The 22165-nt window shown below is 48.0% G+C and overlaps 1 protein-coding gene across 2 annotated transcripts; it reads left to right on the forward strand.

Annotated features, from left to right (window-relative positions):
- Positions 1-1296: 1296 nt before the first annotated feature.
- bop1 (BOP1 ribosomal biogenesis factor) lies at positions 1297-17925 on the forward strand. Of its 2 annotated transcripts, none has more exons than XM_033636153.2 (15): positions 1297-1465; positions 3601-3795; positions 3878-3961; positions 11744-11898; positions 13336-13453; positions 13548-13862; positions 14013-14174; positions 14273-14353; positions 14520-14589; positions 14678-14810; positions 16577-16760; positions 16841-17132; positions 17214-17298; positions 17382-17489; positions 17605-17925. In XM_033636153.2, the coding sequence occupies exons 1-15, from the start codon at positions 1337-1339 to the stop codon at positions 17756-17758; spliced, it is 2265 nt and encodes a 754-aa protein (XP_033492044.1). In that variant the 5' UTR covers positions 1297-1336; the 3' UTR covers positions 17759-17925. The 2 variants fall into 2 exon arrangements, with proteins under 2 accessions (XP_033492044.1, XP_078031739.1); XM_078175613.1 differs by having other exon boundaries at positions 1306-1454; positions 3599-3795.
- Positions 17926-22165: the final 4240 nt, after the last annotated feature.

Below are 22165 nucleotides of genomic sequence, written 5' to 3' on the forward strand. Positions count from 1 at the left end.
CTCAGATATGATTTTTGTCGCTCAACAGGTACAGGAAAAGTGCAGGGAACACTGCAAGGACCTGTACCTTGCATTCATTGATCTCTCCAAGGCCTTCAACACTGTCAATCGGGAGCTGCTATGGGAAGTACTCGGGAAGTTAGGGGTTCCTCCAAAGTTCAAGAACATCTTGCGGCAGCTGCACTACCAGATGCAAGCTTGTGTCAGTGTTGGCGACCAACAATCAGCATTGCAGTATGGGCATGTGATCCGTATGCCTGCCCATCGCCTTCCCAGACAGATCTTTTATGGCCAGCTTTTAGAAGGCCACAGGTCTGTTGGGGGCCAGAAGAAGCACTTAAAGGATCACCTTAAAACTCTCCTGAAGAAGTGCAACATCAGTCCACCCACACTTGAGCCCTTGCGGCTGCCCGCATCACCTGGTGTGCCACCTGCCAACAGGGAATAGCTCATCTTCAGGAGCAAGCCACAGAGAGGAGGATTCAGCGGCGTGCACAGGGGCACCAACGTGCCGCAGGGCCTCCCCCTGCTGGTGCTGGATATCCCTGCCTGTCTTGTGGCAACATCTGCGGATCTCGCATCGGCCTGCACAGCTACATGGCTATGCATAGGCGGAAAGCACCCCAATAACAAGAACTTAATTTTTGGAGCAATGTCATCATCAAAGTCGATGGACTAGTGTCACTATATATATATTTATTTATTTATGTATATATATATATATATATATATGTGTGTGTATATAGTAACACTATATATTGTATATAAAGTATTGGTGTTGTTGCAGAACATATATCTTTATATTTTAATTGATTTAATTTTAATTTAATTCATTGTTTAGTGTCATATTTTGTTTTGTTTGAACTGATATGATTTGATTTGATTTTGTTTAATTTAATTTTTATTTAATTTTACTTTTTATCTATTTTATTTTATTTTATTGTTGTATTTTATTTTGTTTTGTTTTATTTCAAGTTATTTTATTTCAGTCAATTTTATTTTCTTTTAATGCTATTTTCATTTTTAATTTCTTTTGTTTTATTTTATTTCATTTTATTTCATTTATTTTCTTTTGTGTTATTTAATTTTACTTTAAATTTACCTACTTTTTTGTTTCTTTTTGTTGACGTCACAGGATCAATGACAGTTCGCCCTCAGGGATCAGTAAAGTGTTTCTGATTTGTTGATGACAGGTGACGACCACCAGATGGCGCTGTGACGTCAGCACGGTTGTGTTGTTGCTGTTGTTATTGTTGTTGATGACCACCAGATGACGCTGTGACGTTGTCACCTCTGACCACGTGGTGGTCACGTGGTGGTTCCCACATGCGGTGTGATGGAGGAGAGCAGCAGCAGCAGAGACACGCGGAGTTCTGTTCAGGCACAGGAGATAAAGAAGGTCCAAGAGAAGACTGTGATGAAGAAGAAGAAGAGGAGTACAGAGGAGGAAGAGGAGGAAGAGGAGGTGAGACACGGACAGACAGAGGAGGACTGGGTGGGCTGGGAACGAGCTGGGGGCTAGCTGTTAGCTAGCCTGTAGTCAGTGTGCAGAGGCCAATTCAAACCGAACTCCATTCAGAATCTGTCTATTTTGTATATTAGGTGCTCTTCATCAGAACATCATCATCATGTTTGGACACGGTTTACCTGTGATGTGGATCAGGATCGTGTCATCATCAGTTCGGCACACATGAAGTTCGTTAATATAAATATACCGAATATAACAAAGTGTATATGACTAGCGTTATGGTTTAAACAGTGAGACACTGAAGGTGAAAACATGTTTACAGGAGAAGCTCAGCAGCTTAAAACGGCTAGCTAAAGCTAGATAACACTATGCTGGAAACAAACATGCTAATGTTAGCTAAAGCTAGATAACACTATGCTGGAAACAAACATGCTAATGTTAGCTAAAGCTAGATAACACTATGCTGGAAACAAACATGCTAATGTTAGCTAAAGCTAGATAACACTATGCTGGAAACAAACATGCTAATGTTAGCTAAAGCTAGATAACGCTATGCTGGAAACAAACATGCTAATGTTAGCTAAAGCTAGATAACGCTATGCTGGAAACAAACATGCTAATGTTAGCTAAAGCTAGATAACGCTATGCTGGAAACAAACATGCTAATGTTAGCTAAAGCTAGATAACGCTATACTAGGGCTGGGTATCGATTCAGATTTTCCAGATCGATTCGATTCGATTTTCAAGGACTCAGTTCGATCCAATTCAATTCAGTTCAATATCGATTCAGTCAAGTATATTTCAATTATGATACAAAATTTGCTTGGACATTAAGATATTTTCTGAGAACTAATAAAGTATATTTAACAAGGAACTCTCTGACCTGGTGCATTACTATTAAAATACTGTTTACATTAAGAATTGACCCCAAAGCAGCACATTAGTCATCATGTACTTTTATTTAACATTACCTGACACATACAAAATAAATATTTTAAATTAAATCTAATCACAGGGCAGACAATTTAAATGAAGTGGCTACAAAAAATGTAAACAAAGGACATCCATAAGTTTGCTGCCTGTAACCGTCTTATAAAGCTTTTGTGCAACACACTACAGTGGTTGTGATGCACACATTGACTGTATCAGAAGAGAAACAATGAGGTGAACCCTGCAGCAAAGTGAGCCTTCTTCCTCAGAGAGGATCTTTGCCTCCCAGTTTGATCCTGGCGGCAGAGCAGAGTGAACCGTCTTTCTTCTCAGAGGATCTTTGTCCCATGACAGCAGGCAGCTGTTCTCCGTGTCCACAGTGTAAACAACTTCGCTGGCGATTTGACAGTCACTAGAAGCACATTATGACCCTTTGTAAAAGTTTCTGTGTGGTACCTGTGTTGTACATGAGCTAACGTTAGCGGCTAAGGACTGAGAGGCTGTCCGGTATGTGTGTGTGTGTGTGTGTGTGTGTGTGTGTGTGTGTGTGTGTGAGTGAGTGAGTGTCTGAGGAGCATCAGTACGTTAGCTTGTTAGCCGTAATGTTAGCCTTGCTGTTTGTCATGTTAACGTTATCGTCTGCCGTCTTTTATCACGCTTGCTAACGCTAAGTTAACTTTACCAGCAGATGTGTATGAGGCACAAACTGAGGCTACAGTCAGCAGTGTGCTGATGCTTAGTGGTATTTCTTAATCTTTTCTGTGAAACTAATGTGCATTTAATAAACACGCGCACATTATTAGCATTATATTTTCAGGGGAAAATATGAGTGCAAATACTCGCACCATAGACCCATGCCTTCAGTGGACGCGCTCCCACCACTGTTTGCTGCTCTGTCTTCATTCAGTGTCCGGCCGTCTTCATTCAGTGTCCGGCCGTCTCGCGAGATCTCTCACCATGATCTCAGGTGCTAAATGCTGATCTCGTGAGACTACCTGGGTTGATAGTACTGCAGGCTGCTGCAGTCTACTACCAGCTGTACAACACGTCCACAGAAGAAAATAGTTATAGTAAAAGATCGATTTTTTTAATTAATGAATTGATTTTGTGCCATTTAAAGGAAAATTGATTCGAATCGATTAAATTGAATTTTTCAACCCAGCTCTACACTACACTGTTCTGTTTATACTTTCCTTCTTCAGATCTTCAACTTCATCAACAAATCTCCTGAGGAGGAGGAGGAGGAGGAGGATGAAGATGTGTCTGACAGCGAGGACAGCGTCTTCTCAGCACTGGAGGATTCTGGGAGTGACAGTGAGGATGAGGAGGATGGTGTCGAAGAGGAGGGATCATATGATGAAGAAGATGTGGAGGTGGAGTCAGAGCAGACTGAGCAGGTATGGTTTGAGCTGTGACTCACCTACTGCTGTTCTCAGTGTTCTCCTGTAGAACCTCACCTGTGCTGTGTTGTATCTGCAGACAGAGAAGAAGAAGAAGAACAAGGAGGAGGGCAGAGTGAAAGAGGAAGAAGACGAGTACAAACATGACTCTTCAGATGAGGAGGTGCGTTCTTTTGGTTCTTTCGGGTTCTCCACATGTGTCTCCGGTGTTCTGTTGGGTTCTGTACTGCACCTTCAGGTTCTCCCAGAGTGTCTGAAACATTCTGTCAGGTTACTAAACGTTCTGGGTTCTCTAGTGTTCCTCAGTGGTCTTATAAATGTTCTGTTGGTTTCTGTAGTGTTCCGCAGTGCTCTTAATAATGTTCTGTTGGGTTCTCTACTGTTCCTCAGTGCTCTTTATAATGTTCTGTTTGGTTCTCTACTGTTCCTCAGTGCTCTTTATAATGTTCTGTTTGGTTCTCTACTGTTCCTCAGTGGTCTTATAAATGTTCTGTTGGTTTCTGTAGTGTTCCGCAGTGGTCTTAATAATGTTCTGTTGGGTTTTCTAGTGTTCCTCAGTGCTCTTTATAGTATTGTTGGGTTCTCTACTGTTCCTCAGTGCTCTTTATAATGTTCTGTTGCGTTCTCCAGTGTTCCTCAGTGGTTTTTAGAGTGTTCTGTTGGGTTTTCTAGTGTTCCGCAGTGGTCTTAATAATGTTCTGTTGGGTTCTCTAGTGTTCCTCAGTGCTCTTTATAGTATTCTGTTGGGTTCTCTACTGTTCCTCAGTGCTCTTTATAATGCTCTGTTGCGTTCTCCAGTGTTCCTCAGTGCTCTCTATAATGTTTTGTTGCGTTCTCCAGTGTTCCTCAGTGCTCTTCATAATGTTTTGTTGGGTTCTCCAGTGTTCTGCAGTGCTCTTTACAATGTTTTGTTGGGTTCTCTAGTGTCCGTCAGTGCTCTTCAAAATGTTCTGTAGGGTTCTCTAGTGTTCCTCAGTACTCTTTTGATGTTCTGAAGGGTTCTCTACTGTTCTGCAATGCTCTTCATAATGTTCTAAAGGGTTATCTAGTGTTCAGCAGTGCTTTGTATAATGTTCTGTTGGGTTTTCTAGTGTTCCTCAGTGGTCCTTAAAATGTTCTGCAGGTTTCTCTAGTGTCCATCAGTGCTCTTTATAGAGTTGTCACGATACAAAGATTTCAAACTCAATATCGATACCCAGGAAAATATTCAATACTCGATGCCATTTTCGATACAGCAGCAAAAAATTAAGAGGCATGTCATTTTTTAAATAAAGATCAGAATAGTAACATCAATGATAACAACAAAAAATCCCCCCAAAATAAATAACAACCAGAAACAAGATCTGTCCATACAAATGTATTTATCTACAGCCCTGTTTATTTTCTGTGCTTCTGGTGAATTGGCACCATATTTTCGTTGCTGATCAAATAGAGTTGGTAGTTTAGGCTCAGGATGCTCCTGTTTCTACACACATAATTGTGTTGTCCTGTTAAACTAACATTGTCTATTAATGTTACAGACGGGCATGACTGATAAAGTTTACTGCTTAGCTCCCACATTAACGTTAGAAGTTATATTTTAGTTTGATGCTGGCGACACCAGCTGCTCAGCTGCTAGTGAGGGGAGGGGCTGTACCTGCCGTCTGCAGCGTGCTGTGTTCACTTCACTAAATATTTCCAAAGAGCGCTTTTTCCTTTATCATTTTTGACCCAAACTGGCTGCTCTGATCCTCCTGCAGCCGCGCTGGCCATATTACAGCAACAGAAATGTGTGCATGCATGCACAGCGACGACAACAAGCCGGGTTGCAGCGAGGGCTCTGTGCCTGCCAGACGCTGCCTGCACAGTGCGTGTCCGTCGGACCCGTCACGCGCACCCGACAGGCGCTGAGGTGGCGTGCACTGTTAGTATCGATACTTTTGTAAATTAGTATTGTATCCGGATACAGCGTTTGAGTATCGATACTTTTCAGAGTATCAATACTTTTGACAACCCTAGCTCTTTATAATGTTCTGCAGGGTTCTCTACTGTTCCTCAGTACTCTTTTGATGTTCTGAAGGGCTCTCTAGTGTTCCACAGTGCTCTTCATTATGTTCTGTTGGATTCTGTAGTGTTTCTCAGGGCTCTGTATAATGTTCTGTTGGGTTCTGTAGTGTTCCTCAGGGCTCTGTATAATGTTCTGTTGGGTTCTCTGGTGTTCCGCAATGGTCTTTAGTGTTTTGCAGGGGTTTCTGCTGTTCCTCAGTGGTCCTTAAAATGTTCTGCAGGGTTCTCTAGTGTCCGTCAGTGTTCTTGATAATGTCCTGATGGGTTCTTTAGTGTTCTACAGTGGTCTTTAGTGTTCTGCAGGGTTCTCTACTGTTATTCAATACTCTTTTGATGTTCTGCAGGGTTCTTTAGTGTTCCTCAGTGCTCTTTATAATGTTCTGTTGGGTTTTCTAGTGTTCCTCAGTGCTGTCTTTAATGTTCTGTTGGGTTCTCTAGTGTTCCTCAGTGCCCTTCATAATGTTCTGCAGGGTTCTCTAGTGTTCCCCAGTGCTCTCTTTAATGTTCTGTTGGGTTCTCTAGTGTTCCTCAGTGCCCTTCATATTGTTCTGTAGGGTTCTTGAATGTTAGTGCTCAGTCTTAAGGGTTTTTAAAAGACTGTTTGGCTCTTTTATATTGTTGTAGCATTCTCAGTGATCTGTACGACATGTTCTCAGGTACTCTAATGTTCTGTTAGTGGATGTTCTTCAGGGCAGTGCGGGGCAGTTCTCAGGGTTCCATTTCCATTTGCTGAGGGGACACTAAGGGGATACAGGGGATCTCACTGTGATGCAGGTCACAGTGAGATGGAGGTCACAGTGAGAGGGTTCCATTTCCTGTGTGCAGCTGAAACAGCAGAACCCTTCAGTGGATGGCAGAGCGCTGACAGCGGAATTTATCAGTCAGTATTCCTTCAGTGTTCCCTCAGTGTTCTCCTCAGTGTTCCCTCAGTGTTCCCCTCAGTGTTCCCTCAGTGCCCTTCATAATGTTCTGCAGGGTTCTCGAATGTTAGTGCTGGCTCTTGTATGTTGTCGTAGCAATCTCAGTGATCTGTAAGTCATGCTCTCAGGTACTCTAATGTTCTGTTAGTGGATGTTCTTCAGGGCAGTGCAGGGCAGTTCTCAGGGTTACATTTCCTGTGTGCAGCTGAAACAGTAGACCCTTCAGTGGACGGCAGAGAGCGCTGAAGGCGGAATTTATTATTAAGGGTGTCAATCAGTGTTCCCCTCAGTTTTCCTTCAGTGTTTCCTCCATGTTCTCCTCAGTGTTCCTTCAGTGTTCTCCTGAGGGTTCCCTTAGTGTCCCAGCCGTGTTCCCCTCAGTGTACTCCGCAGTGTTCTCCCTCAGTGTTCTTCTCAGTATTCTCCTCAGTGTCCCCCTCAGTGTCCCCATCAGTGTCCCCCTCAGTGTTCTCTCAGTGTTCCCTCAGTGTGTCCTCAGCATCCCCCTCAGCGTTCTCCCCAGTGTCCCCATCACTGTTCCCCATCAGTGTCCCCCTCAGTGTTCTCTCAGTGTTCCCTCAGTGTGTCCTCAGCATCCCCCTCAGCGTTCTCCCCAGTGTCCCCATCACTGTTCCCCTCAGTGTTCTCCCTCAGTATTCTCCTCAGTGTTCTCCTCAGTATCCCCCTCAGTGTCCCCCTCAGTGTTCTCTCAGTGTTCCCTCAGTGTGTCCTCAGCATCCCCCTCAGCATTCTCCCCAGTGTCCCCATCACTGTTCCCCTCAGTGTTCTTCTCAGTGTCCCCCTCAGTGTTCTTCTCAGTGTCCCCCTCAGTGTTCTCTCACTGTTGTCCTCAGTGTTCCCCTCAGTCTTCTCTCACTGTTCTCCTCAGTGTTCCCTTCAGTGTTCTCTCACTGTTCTCCTCAGTGTCCCCCTCAGTGTTCACCTCAGTGTCCCCTCAGTGTACTCCTCAGTGTCCCCCTCAGTGTTCTCTGTGTTCTCCTCAGTGTCCCCTCAGTGTTCACCTCCATGTCCCCTCAGTGTCCCCTCAGTGTACACCTCAGTGTTCTTCTCAGTGTTCTCCTCAGTGTTCTCCTCAGTGTGTCCTCAGTGTTTTTCTGAGTGTTCTCCCAGTGTTCTCCTCAGTGTCCCCTCGGTGTCCCCTCAGTGTTCTCTTCAGTGTTCTCCTCAGTATGCCCTCAGTGTCCCCCTCAGTGTTCTTCTGAGTGTTCTCCCAGTGTTCTCCTCAGTGTCCCCTCGGTGTCCCCTCAGTGTACTCCTCAGTGTCCCCTCAGAGTTCCCTCAGTGTCCCCTCAGTTTACTCCTCAGTGTTCTCCTCAGTGTACTCCTCAGTGTCCCCCTCAGTGTCCCCCTCAGTGTCCCCTCAGTGTTCTCCTCAGTGTACTCCTCAGTGTACTCCTCAGTGTCCCCTCAGTGTACTCCTCAGTGTACTCCTCAGTGTCCCCTCAGTGTCCCCTCAGTGTTCTCCTCAGTGTCTCCTCAGTGTTCTCCTCAGTGTTCTCCTCAGTGTACTCCTCAGTGTCCCTTCAGTGTACTCCTCAGTGTCCCCTCAGTGTCCCCTCAGTGTACTCCTCAGTGTCCCCTCAGTGTTCCCTCAGTGTACTCCTCAGTGTACTCCTCAGTGTTCCCTCAGTGTTCTTCTCAGTGTCCCCTCAGTGTACTCCTCAGTGTCCCCTCAGTGTTCCCTCAGTGTTCTCCTCAGTGTTCCCTCAGTGTACTCCTCAGTGTCCCCTCAGTGTTCCCTCAGTGTTCTCCTCAGTGTTCCCTCAGTGTACTCCTCAGTGTCCCCTCAGTGTTCTTCTCAGTGTCCCCTCAGTGTTCCCTCAGTGTACTCCTCAGTGTCCCCTCAGTGTTCCCTCAGTGTTCTCCTCAGTGTTCCCTCAGTGTCCCCTCAGTGTACCCCTCAGTGTTCCCTCAGTGTACCCCTCAGTGTCCCCTCAGTGTTCTTCTCAGTGTTCCCTCAGTGTCCCCTCAGTGTACTCCTCAGTGTCCCCTCAGTGTTCCCTCAGTGTCCCCTCAGTGTACCCCTCAGTGTTCCCTCAGTGTTCTTCTCAGTGTTCCCTCAGTGTCCCCTCAGTGTACTCCTCAGTGTCCCCTCAGTGTTCCCTCAGTGTTCCCTCAGTATCCCCTCAGTGTTCTCCTCAGTGTCCCCTCAGTGTTCTTCTCAGTGTTCCCTCAGTGTACCCCTCAGTGTCCCCTCAGTGTTCTTCTCAGTGTTCCCTCAGTGTCCCCTCAGTGTACTCCTCAGTGTCCCCTCAGTGTTCTTCTCAGTGTTCCCTCAGTGTCCCCTCAGTGTTCCCTCAGTGTACTCCTCAGTGTACTCCTCAGTGTACTCCTCAGTGTCCCCTCAGTGTTCTTCTCAGTGTTCCCTCAGTGTCCCCTCAGTGTTCCCTCAGTGTACTCCTCAGTGTACTCCTCAGTGTTCTTCTCAGTGTCCCCTCAGTGTCCCCTCAGTGTTCTTCTCAGTGTTCCCTCAGTGTACTCCTCAGTGTTCTTCTCAGTGTTCTCCTCAGTGTTCTCCTCAGTGTGTCCTCAGTGTTCTTCTGAGTGTTCTCCCAGTGTTCTCCTCAGTGTCCCCTCAGTGTCCCCTCAGTGTTCTTCTCAGTGTTCTCCTCAGTGTTCTCCTCAGTGTGTCCTCAGTGTTCTTCTGAGTGTTTTCCCAGTGTTCTTCTCAGTGTCCCCTCAGTGTACCCCTCAGTGTCCCCTCAGTGTTCTTCTCAGTGTCCCCTCAGTGTACACCTCAGTGTTCTTCTCAGTGTTCTCCTCAGTGTTCTCCTCAGTGTGTCCTCAGTGTTCTTCTGAGTGTTCTCCCAGTGTTCTCCTCAGTGTCCCCTCGGTGTCCCCTCAGTGTTCTCTTCAGTGTTCTCCTCAGTATGCCCTCAGTGTCCCCCTCAGTGTTCTTCTGAGTGTTCTCCCAGTGTTCTTCTCAGTGTCCCCTCGGTGTCCCCTCAGTGTACTCCTCAGAGTTCCCTCAGAGTTCCCTCAGTGTCCCCTCAGTTTACTCCTCAGTGTTCTCCTCAGTGTACTCCTCAGTGTTCTTCTCAGAGTTCCCTCAGTGTTCTCCTCAGTGTCCCCTCAGTGTCCCCCTCAGTGTCCCCCTCAGTGTCCCCTCAGTGTTCTCCTCAGTGTACTCCTCAGTGTACTCCTCAGTGTCCCCTCAGTGTACTCCTCAGTGTACTCCTCAGTGTCCCCTCAGTGTCCCCTCAGTGTTCTCCTCAGTGTTCTCCTCAGTGTTCTCCTCAGTGTACTCCTCAGTGTCCCTTCAGTGTACTCCTCAGTGTCCCCTCAGTGTCCCCTCAGTGTACTCCTCAGTGTCCCCTCAGTGTTCCCTCAGTGTACTCCTCAGTGTACTCCTCAGTGTTCCCTCAGTGTTCTTCTCAGTGTCCCCTCAGTGTACTCCTCAGTGTCCCCTCAGTGTTCCCTCAGTGTTCTCCTCAGTGTTCCCTCAGTGTACTCCTCAGTGTCCCCTCAGTGTTCCCTCAGTGTTCTCCTCAGTGTTCCCTCAGTGTCCCCTCAGTGTTCTTCTCAGTGTCCCCTCAGTGTTCTCCTCAGTGTACTCCTCAGTGTTCTCCTCAGTGTCCCCTCAGTGTTCCCTCAGTGTACTCCTCAGTGTTCCCTCAGTGTACTCCTCAGTGTCCCCTCAGTGTTCCCTCAGTGTTCTCCTCAGTGTTCCCTCAGTGTACTCCTCAGTGTCCCCTCAGTGTTCTTCTCAGTGTTCTCCTCAGTGTTCCCTCAGTGTACTCCTCAGTGTCCCCTCAGTGTCCCCTCAGTGTTCTCCTCAGTGTTCCCTCAGTGTACTCCTCAGTGTCCCCTCAGTGTTCTTCTCAGTGTCCCCTCAGTGTACTCCTCAGTGTTCCCTCAGTGTACTCCTCAGTGTCCCCTCAGTGTTCCCTCAGTGTTCTCCTCAGTGTTCCCTCAGTGTCCCCTCAGTGTCCCCCTCAGTGTTCCCTCAGTGTACCCCTCAGTGTCCCCTCAGTGTTCTTCTCAGTGTTCCCTCAGTGTCCCCTCAGTGTACTCCTCAGTGTCCCCTCAGTGTTCCCTCAGTGTACTCCTCAGTGTCCCCTCAGTGTTCCCTCAGTGTCCCCTCAGTGTACCCCTCAGTGTTCCCTCAGTGTTCTTCTCAGTGTTCCCTCAGTGTCCCCTCAGTGTACTCCTCAGTGTCCCCTCAGTGTTCCCTCAGTGTTCCCTCAGTGTCCCTTCAGTGTTCCCTCAGTGTCCCCTCAGTGTTCTTCTCAGTGTTCCCTCAGTGTACCCCTCAGTGTCCCCTCAGTGTTCTTCTCAGTGTTCCCTCAGTGTCCCCTCAGTGTACTCCTCAGTGTCCCCTCAGTGTTCTTCTCAGTGTTCCCTCAGTGTCCCCTCAGTGTACTCCTCAGTGTCCCCTCAGTGTTCCCTCAGTGTACTCCTCAGTGTACTCCTCAGTGTACTCCTCAGTGTTCTTCTCAGTGTCCCCTCAGTGTACCCCTCAGTGTCCCCTCAGTGTTCTTCTCAGTGTTCCCTCAGTGTACTCCTCAGTGTCCCCTCAGTGTTCCCTCAGTGTACTCCTCAGTGTACTCCTCAGTGTTCCCTCAGTGTTCTCCTCAGTGTCCCCTCAGTGTACTCCTCAGTGTTCTTCTCAGTGTCCCCTCAGTGTACTCCTCAGTGTACTCCTCAGTGTTCCCTCAGTGTTCTCCTCAGTGTCCCCTCAGTGTACTCCTCAGTGTACTCCTCAGTGTCCCCTCAGTGTTCTTCCCAGTGTTCTTCTCAGTGTTCTCCTCAGTGTTCTCCCCAGTGTTCTCCCCAGTGTTCTCCCCAGTGTCCCCTCAGTGTTCCCTCAGTGTTCCTCTATGTTCTCTCAGTGTTCCCTTGGTGTCCCCCTCAATGTTAACCCAGCATTCTCCTCAGTATTTTCCTCGGTGTTCTCCTCAGTTTTCCTCCCAGGTTCTCTGACAATTTGTCTTCTGTGATGTTGTTTGGTTCTTCAGGACATCAGGAACACAGTGGGGAACATTCCGATGGAGTGGTACAAAGACTTCCCTCACATTGGCTACGACCTGGACGGGAAGAAGATCTACAAACCACTTAGGAACAAGGACGAGCTCGATGACTTCCTGGACAAGATGGAGAACCCCGAGTACTGGTGAGTTAACTGGCATGATGCTAACTCCCACATTGGTTTGCAGAGGGCATGCTAACGATGCTAACTTGCAGTTAGGTTTCTTTAGGCAATGTGAGACCACAGTGAGGTGGAGGTCACAGTGAGAGACAGGTCACATTAAGATGAAGGTCACAGTAGATGGAGGTCACAGTAGATGGAGGTCACAGTGAGATGCAGGTCACAGTGAGATGCAGGTCACAGTGAGATGCAGGTCACAGTGAGATGGAGGTCACAGTGAGAGACAGGTCACATTAAGATGGAGGTCACAGTGAGATGCAGGTCACAGTGAGATGGAGGTCAGAGTGAGATGGAGGTCACAGTGAGATGCAGGTCAGAGTGAGATGGAGGTCACAGGAAGATGCAGGTCACAGTGAGATGCAGGTCACGGTGAGATGGAGGTTACAGTGAGATGGAGGTCAGAGTGAGATGGAGGTCACAGTGAGATGGAGGTCACAGTGAGATGCAGGTCACAGTGAGATGGAGGTCAGAGTGAGATGGAGGTCACATTAAGATGGAGGTCACAGTGAGATGCAGGTCATATGGAGATGGAGGTTACAGTGAAATGGAGGTTACAGTAAGATGGAGGTTACAGTGAGATGCAGGCCAGAGTGAGATGGAGGTCAGAGTGAGATGCAGGTCACGGTGAGATGGAGGTTACAGTGAGATGCAGGCCAGAGTGAGATGGAGGTCACAGTGAGATGCAGGTCAGAGTGAGATGGAGGTCAGAATGAGATGCAGGTCACATGGAGATGGAGGTCACAGTACGATGGAGGTTACAGTGAGATGGAGGTTACAGTGAGATGCAGGTCAGAGTGAGATGGAGGTCACAGTGAGATGGAGGTCACAGTGAGATGGAGGTCAGAGTGAGATGCAGGTCACATTAAGATGGAGGTCACAGTGAGATGCAGGTCACAGTGAAATGGAGGTTACATTAAGATGGAGGTCACAGGAAGATGCAGGTCACGGTGAGATGGAGGTTACAGTGAGATGCAGGCCAGAGTGAGATGGAGGTCACATTAAGATGGAGGTCACATTAAGATGGAGGTCACAGTGAGATGGAGGTCGGAGTGAGATGGAGGTCACATTAAGATGGAGGTCACAGTGAGATGCAGGTCACAGTGAAATGGAGGTTACAGTGAAATGGAGGTCACAGTACGATGGAGGTCACAGTGAGATGGAGGTCATAGTGAGATGCAGTTCACAGCGAGATGGAGGTCACAGTGAGATGGAGGCCACAGGAAGATGCAGGTCAGAGTGAGATGGCGGTTACACTAAGATGGAGGTCACAGATGCAGGTCACAGTGAGATGGAGGTCACAGTTTGATGGAGGTGACAGTTAGATGTAGGGCACAATGAGATGTAGGTCAGCATGGCAGACGAGGCAGAACCTCATTAAGCTCCGCCCTCGTGCGTCCACAGGAGAACGGTCCATGACAAGCAGACAGGAAGTGACATCGTGCTGTCAGACGAGCAGGTGGAGCTGGTGAACCGTCTGCAGAGGGGACAGTTTGGAGACCTCAGCTTCAATGAGTACCAGGTATGCTCAGGTGACACAGATAAGGCTCCGCCCCTTCCTGCTGACATCAGCTGTGGATGTTAAACCCCAGGTGTGTGTATGCCCCTCCCTTCAGCCTCAGGTGGAGTTCTTTAGTCGGGACGTGATGCTCCACCCGGTCACCAACCGCCCGGCGGACAAACGCAGCTTCATCCCGTCTCTGGTCGAGAAGGACAAGGTGTCCAAACTCGTCCACGCCATTAAGATGGGCTGGATCAAACCGCGGCGGCAGGATGATGACAGCAGGGGGAGGTACTACGACCTCTGGGCCAATGAGGACACTTCGATTCTGGCCAAACACAGGATGCACCTGCCCGCCCCCAAAATCCCCCTACCTGGTCACCAGGAGTCCTACAACCCCCCACCTGAGTTCCTATTCACCGACGAGGAGGTACGGCAGCCCCGGAGGGACAAACTTATCTGCATGTCCCCCTGTCCCTTCACCTGTCTCTAGCTGTCCCTTTACCTGCCTCTACCTGTCCCTATACCTGTCTCTGTACCTGTCTCTACCTGTCTCTGTATCTGTCTCTGTCTCCCTCAGCGAGCTCTGTGGGAGCAGCAGGATCCGTCAGACAGGAAGTTGCCGTTTGTTCCCAGGAAGTTCTCGAGCCTCCGTCAGGTTCCTGCGTTTCCTCGTTTCATCCACGAGCGGTTCGAGCGCTGCCTAGACCTGTACTTGTGTCCCCGTCAGAGGAAGATGAGGGTACCTGACACACACCTGAACCCCCTCAGCCAATCAGGATGTTCCGCTGTCCAACCAGTAACACCTGTCTCTGTACCTGTGCGTCTGTCTGTCCACAGGTGAATGTGAACCCAGAGGACCTGATCCCAAAACTGCCCAAACCCAAAGACCTGCAGCCGTTTCCTACAACACAGAGTCTGGTAAGACTGTCCTCACAGTGTCCACTGTCCTCACAGTGTAGACATGTAGTCACCATGATGATGTAAAACAAACTGATGTGTGTGCAGTGCAGACACCTGTCCCTTAGACAGGTGAGTCCTCATTTACATCATGTATGTACCTCTGTGTGTGTGTGTGTGTGGCCAGGTGTACCAGGGTCACAGTGGTCTGGTCCGCTCCATCAGTGTGTCTCCGTCAGGACAGTGGCTTGCCTCAGGTAGGAGTTTACCTGGTAACCTGGACAAGTGACACATCAGAAGCCTGTGTGTAGTACTGTAGTGTGTATTGTGTGTGTTTGTGAACAGGAAGTGACGACGGCTCCGTCAGGTTCTGGGAGGTGTGCTCGTCTCGCTGTATGAGGACTGTCCAGGTGGGCGGAGCTGTGAAGAGCGTCGCCTGGAACCCAAACCCATCTGTCTGTCTGCTCGCTGTTGCCTTGTAAGGACCTGTCTGTCCCCAAAAACCTGTCTCTGTCTGTCCCACAAAGACCTGTCTCCGTCTCTGATGACCTGTCTATGTCTCTGATTACCTGTCTCTGTCTCTGATGACCTGTCTCTGTCTCTGATGACCTGTCTCTGATGATCTGTCGCTAATGATCTGTCTCTGATGACCTGTCTCTATTGACCTGTCTCTGTCTCTGATGACCTGTCTCTATTGACCTCTGTCTCTAATGACCTGTCTCTGATGACCTGTCTCTGTCTCTGATGACCTGCCTCTGATGACCTGTCTGTCTCTGATGACCTGTCTCTATTGACCTGTCTCTGTCTCTGATGACCTGTCTCTATTGACCTGTCTCTGTCTTTAATGATCTGTCTCTGATGACCTGTCTGTCTCTGATGACCTGTCTCTGATGACCTGTCTCTGTCTCTGATGACCTGCCTCTGATGACCTGTCTCTGTCTCTGATGACCTGTCGCTAATGACCTGTCTCTGTCTTTAATGACCTGTCTCTGATGACCTGTCTGTCTCTGATGACCTGTCTCTAATGACCTGTCTGTCTCTGATGACCTGTCTCTGTCTCTGATGACCTGCCTCTGATGACCTGTCTCTGTCTCTGATGACCTGTCTCTAATGACCTGTCACTAATGACCTGTCTCTGTCTCTGATGACCTGTCGCTAATGACCTGTCTCTGTCTCTATTGACCTGTCTCTGTCTCTGATGACCTGTCTCTAATGACCTGTCTCTGTCTCTGATGACCTGTCTCTGTCTCTGATGACCTGTCTCTGATGACCTGCCTTTGATGACCTGTCTCTGTCTCTGATGACCTGTCTCTATTGACCTGTCTCTGTCTCTGATGACCTGCCTCTGATGACCTGTCTCTGTCTCTGATGACCTGCCTCTGGCTCTGATGACCTGTCTCTGATGACCTGCCTCTGATGACCTGTCTCTGGCTCTGATGACTTGTCTCTGATGACCTGTCTCTGGCTCTGATGACTTGTCTCTGATGACCTGTCTCTGTCTCTGATGACCTGTCTCTGATGACCTGTCTCTGTCTCTGATGACCTGTCTCTATTGACCTGTCTCTGTCTCTGATGACCTGCCTCTGATGACCTGTCTCTAATGACCTGTCTCTGTCTCTGATGACCTGCCTCTGATGACCTGTCTCTGGCTCTGATGACTTGTCTCTGATGACCTGTCTCTGTCTCTGATGACCTGTCTCTGATGACCTGTCTCTGTCTCTGATGACCTGTCTCTATTGACCTGTCTCTGTCTCTGATGACCTGCCTCTGATGACCTGTCTCTAATTACCTGTCTCTGTCTCTGATGACCTGTCTCTATTGACCTGTCTCTGTCTGTGATGACCTGCCTCTGATGACCTGTCTCTGGCTCTGATGACCTGTCTCTAATGACCTGTCTCTGATGACCTGTCTCTGTCTCTGATGACCTGCCTCTGATGACCTGTCTCTGTCTCTGATGACCTGTCGCTAATGACCTGTCCCTGTCTCTGATGACCTGTCTCTGATGACCTGTCTCTGATGACCTGTCTCTGTCTCTGATGACCTATCTCTGATGACCTGTCGCTAATGACCTGTCTCTGATGACCTGTCTCTAATGACCTGTGTCTGTCTCTGATGACCGGTCTTTGTCTGTCCCCAAAGGCCTGTCTCTGTCTCTGATGACCTGTCTCTGTCTGTCTCTGATGACCTGTCTCTGTCTGTCTCTGATGACCTGTCTCTGTCCTCCTGTCTGTTTCTTTGTCTCAGGGACTCGGTTGTGTTGATCCTGTCTCCGTGTCTGGGGGACAGACAGGTTGTCTCTGCGTCAGAGCGACTCCTCTCCGGTCCACAGGAGGCGGAGCCTATGGAGGGGGAGGGGCCTGTGACCTGGACAGACGTAGAGGGGGAGGAGTTTAATCAGGGGATCCGTCTCAGGATACGACACCCCAAAGTGAGAGGACACACCTGTCCCCTTATCGTTACCGTCTCAGTACTTGTCCTGTCCTAACTGCTCACTGTCACTCTGCTCAGGCTGTCCACCAGGTGGCGTGGCACGCCAAAGGGGACTACCTGGCGTCGGTGATGCCGGATCACTCCAGCCACTTGCAGGTGTTCATCCACCAGCTGAGCCGGAGGCGGAGCCAGAACCCCTTCAGAAAGAACAAAGGTCTGGTGCAGTGCGTGTCCTTCCACCCCGTCAGACCCTACTTCTTTGTGGCCACGCAACGCGCCGTGCGCATCTACAACCTGCTCAAACAGGAAATGACCAAGAAACTACAGGCCAACTCCAAATGGATCTCCAGCATGGCCGTCCACCCTGGAGGTAAAGAGACGCACCTGACACAGCTGGTGACATCACAGCTGAGGGGCAGAGCCTCTGTCTCATCTGTCTCTCTGTCCACAGGTGATCATGTGATCTGTGGGAGTTACGACTGCAGGCTGAGCTGGTTCGACCTCGACCTGTCGACCAAACCTTACAGGATGTTAAGGTCTGTATCTGTCTGTCAAACTCAAGTGTTTCAGGGGGCGGGGCTCTTTCACATCTGAAATTATCATCACTTCCTGTCTGCAGGCACCATAAGAAGGCGGTGAGGGGCGTGGCCTATCATCGACTGTACCCGCTGTTCGCCTCAGCGTCTGACGACGGATCCATCATTGTCTGTCACGGGACCGTTTACAAGTAATACACACTACAAAACACTACACACACTACTACATACTCTACACACAGTACTTCATTCAGACTCTGCTCCCCTGGTGCTCTGTCCCTGACCTTCTGTCCTCCATCTCCTCAGTGACCTGCTGCAGAACCCATTGATCGTTCCAGTGAAGGTTCTTCGTGGTCATGTGATGACTCACGACCTCGGCGTCCTGTCTGTGACCTTTCACCCCACACAGCCTTGGATCTTCTCTTCCGGAGCCGACGCCACCATCCGCCTCTACACCTAGCAACTGCAACTGACCGACCAACTGAATGACTAACCAACTGATCTACCGACCGGCTGTGTACTGTAGGAAGGTGACTGAGCAGTTGCTAGGATACCATCTCATCTTGTTACCATGGAGAATATGACTTTTTTTTTTTTATTATAATTAAAGTAAAACTTTCTCACCTGTTTGTTTGTGTTGTTAACCAGTTTTTCGGGAACTGGAGGGTCTTATGGGCACTGGACGGTCATAACAGTACTGGAGGGTCTTCAGGTTACTGGAGTGTCTTAAGGACACTATGGTTTTGAGAGTACTGAAGGGTCTTTAGGATATTGTAGGGTTCTGAGGGTACTGGAGGGTCTTTAGAGCACTGGAGGGTATACAGGGTACAAATAGGGTCATCAGGGTACTGGAGGTTCTTTAGGGTACTGAAGGGTCTTAAGGGTACTCTAGGGTTTTGAGTATACTGGAGTGTCTATAGGGTACGATGGGGTCTTTAGGGTACTGGAGGGTCTTTAGAGTAATGTAGGGTCTTTAGGGTACTGTAGGGTTTTGAGGGTACTGGAGGGTCTTTAGGGTAATGTAGGGTCTTTAGGGTAATGTAGGGTTCTGAGTGTACTGGAGGGTCTTCAGGATACCAGAGGGTCTGTAGGGTACTGTAGGGTTTTGAGGGTACAGGAGGGTCTTAACGGTACTGGAGGGTTTTCAAGGTACTGGAGGGTCTTTAGGGCACCGTAGGGTCTTTAGGGTACTATAGGGTTTCGAGGGCACTGGAGGGTCTATAGGGCATTGTAAGGTTTTGAGGGTACCAGAGGGTCTTCAAGGTACTGTAGGGTTTTCAGGTTACTTGAGGTACTTTAGGGCACTGTAGGGTTTTGAGGGTACTGGAGGGTCTATAGGGCACTGTAGGGTTTTGAGGGTACTGGAGGGTCTATAGGGCATTGTAAGGTTTTGAGGGTACTGGAGGGTCTATAGGGCACTGTAGGGTTTTGAGGGTACTGGAGGGTCTATAGGGCATTGTAAGGTTTTGAGGGTACTGGAGGGACTTCAGATTACTGGAGGGTCTTTAGGGCACTGTAAGGTGTTGAGGGTACTCGTGGTTGTTCAGGTTACTGGAGGGTCTTCAGGGTACTGGAGGGTCTAAAGGGTACTGGATGGTCTTAAAGGCGCTGTAGTGTTTTGAGAGTACTGGAGACCTTAAAGGGTACTGGAGGGCCTTCAGGGTACTTGAGGGTCTTAAGGGTACTGGAGGTTCTTTATGGTAATGGAGGGCTCTTCAGGCTACTGGAGGGTCTATAGGTTACTGTAGGGACTTTATGGTACCGGACGGTCTTCAGGGTACTGCAGGGCCTTTAGGGCACTGTAGGGTTTTGAGGGTACTGGAGGGTCTTAAGGGCACTGTAGGGTTTTGAGGGTACTGGAGGGTTTTGAGGGTACTGCAGGGCCTTTAGGGCACTGTAAGGTTTTGAGGGTACTGGAGGGTCATCAGGGTACTAGAGGGTCTATAGGGTACGGGAGGGTTTTAAGTGCACTGTAGTGTTTTGAGAGTACTGGAGACCCTTAAGGGTACTGGATGGTCTTTATGGTACTAGAGGGCTCTTCAGGATACTGGAGGGTACTCCCTGGAATCCTGGAGGGTCTTAAGGGGCCTGGAGGGTCTTCAGGGTCCTGGAGTGTTCTCCCTGGGATCCTGGAGGGCCTTCCTCGGGATCCTGGAGGTTTCTCAGTGTTCTGGAAGGCTCTCCTTGGGATCCTGGAGGGTCTTCAGGGTCCTTGAGGGTCCTCCTCAGAATCCTGGAGAGTCTTCAGGGTCCTGGAGGGTCTTCCTTTGAATCCTGGAGGGTCACCAGGGTCTTGGTGGGTCTTCCTTGGAATCCTGGAGCATGTTCAGGGTTCCGGAGGGTTCTCCTTGGAATCCTGGAAGTTCTTAAGGGGCCTGGAGGGTCTCCCTTGGAATCCTAAAGGGTGTTCAGAGTCCTGGGCCCGTATTCACAAAGAATCCTAAGAGTAGCTCTTAGTGACGTCATTCTAAGAAATTCTAAGATTTTTCTTAGAATTTTCCCTTGGTAAGATAAAAGTTATTCACAAAGCATCTTAGGCCTTAAGAGAGCTCCTAAGGTGAAAAACTGTTAAGAGGAGGGAGGAGGACTTTTAAGAAGCCTAAGAGTGTCTTAAACAGAGAAGATGGCGGAAAGACAGAGAGGAAGGAGAGATATTCTCTGTATATTGAACGACAGTGATTTAATAAGACGCTACCGGCTTGATAGTGCAGGGATAATGTTTGTGGTTGACCTCATCAGGGATGAGCTTACTTTTCCCACCCAGCGTAGAAACGCAATAACGCCTGCTTTGGATTGCAGCACGTACCAGCGCTTCTCACACTCATCGCTTGTGCGTAAAAGGAGAGGGAACGACGCACTGATTTGTCGGGCCTTGTGCCGTGATCCCGGGACCGAATTTCCCTTTTAAAACTCCTTTGTTCTCCTCCATGAGCTGCGCCAACAGCAGGCACTGCTCTTCTGTCCAGTTCGGTTTTCTCATTATTTTTTTCTCCGTTTCATTCGTTGTTTTGGTCATTCTGCCAAATCAAACCGCTTTTTACAAGGAGGCCAGCAATCACAGTAACTGCTGACAGCTGAGTCTGCGTCCACCATTAATATCAAATAGATTAAGTAGTAAAATTACCAGCATGGCGAGTAAACATAACAATAAGCAAATTAATATAATAATCGGCATGTGAATGAGGTATGTTCAAACATTTTGAAGCTGTGTAACAATTAATTTAATTTTGCTGAGTTTCATCATCATGACATGAAATTATTTTCACGATTACACATTTCTTAATACAGTCTAAGTTCTATGATCGGTTCATTTCACTGTCCATTCATTACTAGGAGCGCATTTTTTTTTCTTTTTTTCCTTTTTGTAACAACCAATCACAGCTTTTAAAAGACTGCGTCATACCTAGCAACGGGGTCAACCACACCTCCTCACTAAGATAAAAGTTTCTGTCCCCTCCTTGCTCAGAGTTGCTCTCAGAAACTTCCTGAATCACTCTTAAACTAAGATTCCTTGCTAGGAAGTTTTAGGCTAAGTTAGGAGCTCTCTGAGAGGACTCTGAGAATCTTTGTGAATACGGACCCTGGAGGTTCCTCTTTGGGATCCTGGAGTGTCTTCCTTGGGACAGTTTTTTTCAAAGACTAATAAGGTTTCAGTGACAACAAAATAAAATAAGAACTTTATTTATAAACATGAAGGAACACAACATCAGGAAATGACATAATAAAAACAGGAAACAATGAATGAAGAAGACAGACCCTGCGTTCCAATACCCATACTACCATACTATTTAGTATGCCAGAAAAAGAATTAGTGTGTCCCAATACATAGTATGTCAGATGCAGTATGCCAAAAGTACCAGGATGTTCTACTACATCCGGTCACATTTCGCAGTATGCATGTCAGCATGCTTCTTTGGCCATTCTGACCCACAATCCTTTGCGCAGCGGAAGTTACGTCACGCTGAGCTGCGTGTACAACCAACGCCCACACTTCCTTTCATACATGGTTTATTTAATTTGAGATACTAAGACACTACATATTAGGACTGCAATGATCTGATTATATACTGTCACATATCATACAGTTTTGCAAGAACACGGTTACAACATTCAACTTTACTGTGATTACAGTATAATCAGTGTTAGGGTTCAACTATGATTACAATATAGAAGATTCTACCAGTACAGGCAGTGGTGTAAGTGTGGTATAAATAATGAATGAATGTGACTAAATATGAATACACTATGGGCCAGGTATGAGCAGTATAGACTAGTAAATATATAAATAGTAAAAGTCAAACACATATTAAGTGATGTAGTAAGAATGTGCAGGTATGTTACACTACAAATAAAAGTAATGTGAATGTAAGGCTGCTTCACGTGCAGACAGAATAGTGCCAGCAGCTGCATAGCTGTTAATATATTTAACAACACACATCTGCCAGCAACAGAGAGCTGTGTGTGAAGGGGTTAATGTGCCTACTGGTGACTAGTTCAATAGACAGGTCACTAATAATAGGCTTGGGACTGTTTATTAGAAACAACAACATACATGACGACATAACAGCAACAGAGCTCTCCGGCACCTCCGACAGTATGCACGACTCTGGCGAGCTCGACGAGAGGAGATTTGCTGCATCTCCGAAGTACAACAACATAAAATATTCAAATGTGGCGCTACAGACGGCGGCGGAAGTGAGCAAGAGGGTCGGAGTTCAGGGAGCGATGTGATGGCGGATGTAGTGTGTCCCAATAGTATGCATACTGCATACTACACTACATACTTTTTAAGGGCAGCTGCAGTACATACTAAAAGTATATAGTAGAAGTATGCGATTTGGAACGCAGGGAGAGACTGAACACACCC

The sequence above is a fragment of the Epinephelus lanceolatus genome, chromosome 16, assembly GCF_041903045.1.
Source record: "Epinephelus lanceolatus isolate andai-2023 chromosome 16, ASM4190304v1, whole genome shotgun sequence".
Classification (NCBI taxonomy): Eukaryota; Metazoa; Chordata; class Actinopteri; order Perciformes; family Serranidae; genus Epinephelus; species Epinephelus lanceolatus.